Source organism: Alligator sinensis, unplaced genomic scaffold (genome assembly GCF_000455745.1).
Source record: "Alligator sinensis unplaced genomic scaffold, ASM45574v1 scaffold628_2, whole genome shotgun sequence".
Taxonomy (NCBI): Eukaryota; Metazoa; Chordata; order Crocodylia; family Alligatoridae; genus Alligator; species Alligator sinensis.
Genome location: NW_005841833.1, coordinates 2,131,535 through 2,139,348, shown reverse-complemented (window position 1 = coordinate 2,139,348; position 7,814 = coordinate 2,131,535). Strand labels below are relative to the sequence as shown.

General features: G+C 40.6%; 1 protein-coding gene across 5 annotated transcripts in view; it reads left to right on the top strand.

The window, feature by feature from the left end:
- Positions 1-7,814, top strand: part of CCDC62 (coiled-coil domain containing 62) — a 17,776-nt gene that overhangs the window by 852 nt on the left and 9,110 nt on the right. Inside the window, exons 1-9 of one of the 5 annotated variants that reach the window (XM_025198409.1) lie at positions 31-287; positions 517-709; positions 1,606-1,772; positions 3,090-3,191; positions 3,524-3,695; positions 3,778-3,879; positions 4,266-4,354; positions 5,345-5,445; positions 6,439-7,206. In XM_025198409.1, the coding sequence (XP_025054194.1) occupies positions 619-709; positions 1,606-1,772; positions 3,090-3,191; positions 3,524-3,695; positions 3,778-3,879; positions 4,266-4,354; positions 5,345-5,445; positions 6,439-7,206 (1,592 nt within the window). In that variant the 5' untranslated portion in view covers positions 31-287; positions 517-618. Of the gene's footprint in view, positions 1-30; positions 288-516; positions 710-1,605; positions 1,773-3,089; positions 3,192-3,523; positions 3,696-3,777; positions 3,880-4,265; positions 4,355-5,344; positions 5,446-6,438; positions 7,207-7,814 lie in introns of those variants that run through there. The other 4 variants (XM_025198397.1, XM_025198400.1, XM_006015138.1 and 1 more) reach the window with 4 other exon arrangements.

The window sequence follows — 7,814 nt, the reverse complement described above, 5'->3', positions numbered from 1 at the left end:
GGCTGATCTTTATTTCCGTTGGGTCACCGTCACTTCTGTCCTTGACTCTCGACTGCCGTTGTCGTACTTAGAAAACGCGAAGGATGTTTCTGGGGTGATCGGTTTCAAAACGTGAAAAGAGCGTCTCGTTTCGGGCGAGGGGGAGGCGGAGTCATTTCGGGTCGCTCGTGGAGTTGGTTGGACAAGGACCCGCCCGCGCTTTGTTCTTTAACGTTGGGATTTGTCAATCTGGCTGCTCTAAGTGACTTACTATTTAGCTCTGAGATTTATGCCATTGGCATAGCTTGGTCTGTATCCAAGTAGTTTCTTTCTGGTTTTTATCCCCACATTTAGGAAAACTCTAGCGCTCTCCTTGGATTTATTACTCATGTTTACTTTAATGAGTGATTTCAATTTATTTTTAAAAAATACAAGTGAGAGTACACAGCATTACATAAAGACCCATCGTGTTCGTTGCATAGTTCAATGATTCCTTTCCTATTTCTTGAATGTGACAGAGCGGTTTTCTTTCTGCAGGACCTTAGTCAAAATCTTGAGAGCAGCACCATTCAAAAGCAGAGGCAAGAACTCCAGCTGTTAATCGCAGAACTGAAAGATCGCGATAAGGAGCTCAATGACATGGTTGTAGTGCATCAGAGACAGTTGTTAGCTTGGGAGGATGATCGCCAGAAAATACTAACATTGGCAGAACGGTGTAGCCTGTTAGAAAGTAAGTGCCGTGCAGAGTAAGGCTCCAGTCCCATAAGCAGAGTGCAGAGCCCCATCTGTAATAGTGTTACAGCACTGGAAGGATGGTCTTATTTTCTTCTAAATTATAGGGCCCAGTATCCTTCCTAAAACCGCAGCTCCTCAGAAGTATTAAACCGGTCTCGTTGTGAATTGGCAGAGATGGAGTGGATATTTGGATGGATTCTTTTCCATCCTAAAATCACATTTTGACTTCTCAGTGCTTGCTCACTTAGAAGCTTGTAATTTTGCAAATTATCATAAGATTTGCAAGAAAAAAATGTTCATGAATATCACAGAGTACTCCATGCCATCTGGAGCTAGAACACACCTATGCCATCAGAAGGGCACTTGCATCCAGTAATAGCGAGGCACTGGAAAATCTCTGTCCTCAGCCACACTCAAGTAGTAGGTCACAACAGAAAGAATTCCATCCGTCCTAGATTACCATGGAAATAGTAGAAATACTAGAATGACAGGGAGGGAGGGAGGGAGCTGCACAGAGCTAGCAGATTATTTGATTTAGTAACTCTAGGTGCTTTTCACTTTTAAGAGACTCTTGCCTGTTACTATTTAACTTTCTGTTATAGGGAAATATAACTCTTCTTTCTTAGTAGAATCTGCTGTCCAGTTGTTGGCACTGGTAACTCTTTACGCACTCAAGTCTGTACAGATAAGTAGGGAAGAAACATGTCAGGTAAAAATTCATGTGTCTGCCTCAGGATTATGCAAACCATGCATCCACTTTTAAAATTAAGTCCCTTACTTTAAACACTGGGTTAAAATACTTCTGCCTTTTTGAAGGTGTGCGTAAAATTAGTACATAGCTATTTGCTGACTACAAATACCTGATTCTTCCCCCCCTCTTTGTTTTTGCAGATGAACTGCTCAAGAGAAACGAGATGATAAGAACACTAACTAAAAGATTAAAGCTCTTGGAATCTCAGCAGAATGACCGAAGGACAACTCTTGAAAGCACTCAACAGAAGCTTAAAGAGTTGTCTCAAAAAGCAGCAGATACAACGCTTCATTGCCAGGTCCTGGAGGTAGGTCTCGATTCATAGGTATGTCTTCCCAGTGCACATGTGCATAAGATAAAGACATCAGTGAGTAATTTCCCTATAAAATCTACAGATTTGCGCCTCCATGGTTAAGTTTTTTACTATTATAGCATGTAAAAGTAAGAATCAATAAATAGCTTTGACAATTTGTATCACTGCTTACACTGGAGTATGTTATTGGGGGGAATAGGCAGGGGCGATGCGTTACAGGGTGCTCGCAGGTGCATGTGCACCCCCTGCAAAAAGGCCATCCCGCCGACGGTGGCCTCTGCGGGCAGTCCCTGATCGCCTCTGGCCTGCAGGTGGTCACTGACCCGTGGCTGGCGCTGTCCAACCCCCTCCCCCCGATGCTGACAGTGCTGGTGGCGTCTGCAGGAGCTCTTTGCTCACTGCCGATGGGCTCCCATCACCGCTGGCACAGCTGTGCCCTCCCAACCATCAGGCACACACCATTAATGAGAATAGGACACTTTTGGAAGCAAGTCCTACTGTTCGTATACCAGTTTTTACAAAAACTTCACATTTTGTGAACCATTCTTTTATTTGGAGATCTCAAAGTGCTTTACAAACCCTAAAGGCACACAAGCTTTCTGAGTCAGTGAGTAAGTAATATTCTACCTATCTTGTAGATAAGTAAACCAAGGCACAGAGCTGTTAAGAGACTTGAATATTGCCATTTTGAAGGGCTGGGAAAGGTAACCAGGCATTCTGACTCTGTCCCCTTTTCTATGCAACTGACCATAGGAGAAAGTGGGAAAGCAGTCAGTTAGGTCCACAGTAAATACCAGGTGCATAGCTGTCACTCATGTGTTTTTTATCTCCTTTCCGGTTCCTTTCTTGAAATGGACTCTCCTACTCAATGCTTCAAGGTCTAGGAAAATGTGATGTGGGCCATTTTGTTTTGCTTTTTATTTTTTGAAAGCAGTCTGTATACCACTAGAGATTCACTTCCAAAATAATTCTGTTTTTCCCTCTGGAACTTTTTCCTATTTAAGTAGCAATACACATTATCAAAGCATTTTATTAATTCTTGAGACAATCCTTCACATCTTATGGGTCAAAAACCTGATGTACCTCGCCAGAGGTTGTGCTGTGATCTGAGGAATAAGCAAGCTTAGAAATAAGGAGCTTCTGCTCCCAGTCCCTGCTTTCTGCTCACTAGGCCACAGTGTTGCTCTCTTGACATGGAATTGGCGTTATGCATATATTTACAGGGGAAAGAAACAGCATGTTCTTTACTTGCTGAAGTGTTTGTACTACCAAATATACCTAAATGATAACGGTTTTCTTTGTATTTGCTAGGAGAAAAATCAGAGCCTCAACTGCTCAGTATTGGAGCTGTCAGCTAAAATTGGCCAGTTACAGGCTAGAGAACAGGAACTTGTTACTATGCTAAAGCTAAAGGTAACGCTTCTTCTGTGTCTTCTCACTGCATACTCAACATATCTGTGTGAAGCTGCAATGATAGTATTGGTGACTGCCATATAGATCAGTGTTAATCAGGTTGTTGGAGGAGAAGTTTAAATGAGTATGCAAAATCTCGAACAAGGTAGAAACTAATATTTTCATAAGGGGCTGCGAACCTTTCTAAACACACTTGGTTTTGATGGTCAAGAGTTGTCAAATCATTGTACAGGGGTTGGTATAGTGACTTGCCGTTGCTGCTGCATCTACCTGACAAAATGGCAAGACCTAAAAATGAAGATGAAAAAGCATACTCCATTTTCATGTTTTAGGACAAAGATATACTTGAAGCAGGCAATTATATTGCTGAGTTTACATCCAAATTTAAAAAGCTGGAGAATGCATTGCGTGCAGCAAAGGCAAAGGAATCTAGTATCAACAAAGAAAAGCAGGATTTCAAGCTGAGCCTGAAAGAACTAATGTTGGAAATGAGTAAATTGAAAGGTAAGTGTTCTATATGATATCTTGCTCGCCCCGTATCTGAATGGTTTCCTTTCGCTCAGAAGCACCCTCTTTTATTTTAAAGAGGACCTCAGTGAGAAGACGAAAGAAAATAATGAGCAGCGGGAAGAAGTCATACGCCTCAAACAGGAGAATGGCTACCTGAAGAATGAGCTAATGCTTAGCGGTGAGCATTTCTATTTACAAGGAGAAATATTGTGCATTTCCCTGACACACACACACACAAGAGTGGGAATGATTACTGAGTTTCCTTTTCATATATGAGTATGATCACCTGAAGAGAAAAATGATTCAGCCAGTGATGACAGAAAGAAACGCATTTCAAAAATACTGCTAGAAACTTTGAAGTGAGATGAGTGTTGTAAGTGAGAATTCATCACTTAACATTCTGTTTAGTTGCTCCACAAGCTATAAAAAGAGCTCTCTATTAGGCAAAAGTGTGGCATTGCTCCTAAGAGAATAGCGTGTCTGAAATCTCCCTTGGCAGTTTTCAGTTATTGACTTTGATTTCTAGTGGGAAAATAATTGCGTTTCTTACATTTTTTTAAACAGTTGAGAAAGCAAACAGGAAGGATCAGCTTCTTCAGTTTGCCAAGTCCAAACAAGTACGGACTGATACAGAGCTGTCCAGTTTGCGGCAGGTACAATCCTTGTTGCGTTTCTCTGTTGATGGTACTTAGTTTTAACGAACAACATTTACCTCGTCATAGAATTGCACTATTGGTCAAGAGAACAAGCAGTTCAACTGATCTTGTTCATTATAAATCACTATAAAATTTGTGCTACTTATCTATTGCAACCAGGAACTTATGGTGTGAATCCATTTTTTTCACCTTAACCATGATAATTAAAACACTAATTTATATGTATTCAGTGCCATAATGAATTAAGTCCAAGCCCTGCATAGATGTATGTGGTTAGTTTCCCACACTGAGGTTCATTCAGAGCCCATAAAGTGGGATGCTTGCATGAGACTCAACAGGATTTGGATCTATGATCATGGGACCATGATTTAAAATAAACAGTTACCAAATGCGTGTTGGTTTCATATTAAATTATTTTGGAAAAGGACCTTTGTCATGATTTGTGGAATTCAAATAAAAAAAGAATTAGGGGCTTTGTCTTCAGAGGTGCTGAGTAAACTCATGTGGGAATCAAGGGGTAGTGCACTGCAAGTGATGCTGTCTTTCTTCTGGTATGCAAAACCAATGTCTTCCCCATTTGCAAACACTGGATGATCCTGTGTACTTTTGGAAAGTGGAGTGGTGGTAGTTGTGGTGTGTGTCTGGTAACTTTTGTTTCACCGTCAATATGTTTTACCGCTTAGTTGGATATGATCTTCAGTTCTCGCTCTATAATGGTATGTATTGTTGCCATGTCTTGCTGTAGGGGTACTGTGTTTTTTCAGCACTGGAGATTGTGGCATTGACATAGGAGAAAAATAATTCTTGTATGGAGCTGATCCTTTTCTTTTTTTTTCCACTTACAAAATCTGGCTCATAGTTTGACTATCAGTATTGGCTTGTGAAATGTTTTGGAAATAATTTGGGATGAAAAGCAGTATGTTAATATAAAATGGCAAAATTCTTTGCCCGTCCAAGTTTAATTGTTTTATCACTATCTGAATCTAGATCTATGTAAAGCAGCAGCATGATTTGCAGTTTCTTCATTTCAACTTGGAGAGTTCACAGGAATTAAGGCAGAAACATGAGAAAGAGGCATGTGAAACAAGGTAAGCTTGGCAGCGTAACCTGCAGACCATGTTTGTTCTGAGTTTGAGGAGAGGATCTTCCCACTGGGTCATGTTTAGCCTTCTACCAAGTAACTGTACAATACTTCAGAGCTTATGGACCTGTGTGAAAAGAGAGCGTCTCTGGACTCTGAGGCACTAAATGTAAATCAGTTATCCAGTAGTCTTATTTGGTTAAGAGACCAATGCATGTAATGCCTATAAGTCAAAATAAAGCAAAGGGACAGAACTTGCCCAGCATAACTGCTATGTCAGAGAGAAATGCTATCATAACATCTTATTTATAGAAATGAGCATGAGAATAAACTTAAAAAATCATCTAAACACAAATGTGTTTAGTAAAATAAGCCCCCCAGCCTGGTAAATAAGTCCTGTTTTGAGTCATCTCTTTGCCAATGTTTAATCGGCCTGTTTTATAATATATTATTTATTTAACGACTCCAATCCCAATGGATGCCTTAGCTTTTTCTTGAGTGCCTGTAAGGCATATAGGACATAAATATTTCTTGGGGAAAAAAAAGTCAGTTACATTTTCAGCTGTTCAAGAAACTATGATGTTCCACTTTAGAAAATCCCTTTGGTCTTCAGGCTGGATAGTCCTTAAACTGTGCTTGGCCACATGCTTTTAGCTGCATATAGTTTACTCAGAAACTGAGGGAATTCAGGGAACAGCATTTTGGTATGAATTACTTCTTTATATTTTAAAATCCAAGTTTCCAGTTTTTTGTAATTTCTACAGTTCTAAAGTACCAAAAGTCTTGAGAACCTATCCTATGAAGTGTAATGTGCAGCTGGACAACTACAGCTGTGCTGACTTCAGAGGGGCTTTGGTTAGGTGCAGTTCTCTGCCTGTGTGCTATGTGCCACAGGACTGTGGCTTCAGCCTGCATCCAAACTGTGTGTTAGACCAAGTGCAATTCATCTGAATTATTAAATGCATTATTGTGACTTGAGTTCTTCATCATGCCATTGTAGCAGACCATTATCAGCAGACCTTGAAAGTAACTGCGAGGAGGATACAGTTAGGAGTGAGGGCCTAACTCAGAAGATGCCTAAGGAATACAGGACTACAGAGGCACAGAAATGCAGACTAAGAACCATCTGTAATGTGTGCCTACCAGAAAAGGTGGTGGATGTGTCAGCCATAGAGGAAAGTACCTCAGCACGCTTACATCGCCTTCAGAAAGGCTTATTAGAGAGGCAGAAAGCTCTGTTTGTGGAGAAGGAGGAGGAGGAAAAGCAGGATGCTTCATCTAGGAGTGATGAGCCAGAAAGCAGAACTCTGTCGAGCACCGACAGTACAAGGCCAGGGAGAAGCAAGGACACATTTCATACTTCACAAGATGATAGTTTTTTTAGAGGAAACCAGCAAACCTTTGAGGCCAGTCTACCTATACATGAGCACTGGCTCAGCTTCAGTTCCTGTTTGGTTTCTTCAAGTGCTTTGACCCAGCATGCCAGCAAACCTGACAAAACTGATTTCGAATGTAAAGGTCAGAAAGATACAGCTGGAATTTCATGTGGCTCAAAAAGCAGCGAGTCTCTTAGTACAGTGGACATGTTTGAATCTGGCTGCTATCATACAAACTCTGATGTAGATAAAGCTACCTGGTGTGAGCCAGTAACAGATCTGGAATGGATACAGATTTTCAAACCCATAAAAGATGATGGGAATGTATGGCACAAGTCTGTTTGCAACTCTCCCAAGATTGTACCTGAGATACAAAGTACCAGCCTAAAAAGGTTACCTGTTTCTTTGTATTATAAACTAAGCTACAGCTATACTTTCAGGCTACTTGATAACTTGTGTCTTTCCAATACAGTCTTTAAAATCATTAGTTTTACAACAAGACACTCAGCTTGAGCCCTTGTACGTTTTTAAAATAAATAAAGAAAAGCTCTAGGTATTGAGGGGAAGATAGAGATTTTTAAAGTATCTTTTGGTCATAGAGATTCTGGCTGTTGAACCTGTTATAGGGCAGCAATTTGTGCACAAGCGTGGCGTTTTAAGGTGGCAAGAAAACAACCCTCATTTCTGTAGACACCTTTTATTGCTACTTTACTGCTTTTCAGCTGACAGCTCAAGGAGTGGCTGAACCAAAGACAGACACAGCTTGCTACCTGATCTACTTCAATTCAAACCATGCTACTGAGAGAAGGAAAGTGAAATGACTTGTAGGTTTAAAAATAAGTGCAAAAGAAAGTTAATTTAGTAGAGCTCCCTCAGCACTCTCTTCGTTAGTTGTCTGCCACCTCTTTTTTGAGAAGGCGGTGTTTACATTAGGAAAAATGGAGATAATAACAGAGGTGAGAGAGACCAGCACAGAAACTAGCTGAATGGGCAGCCATTT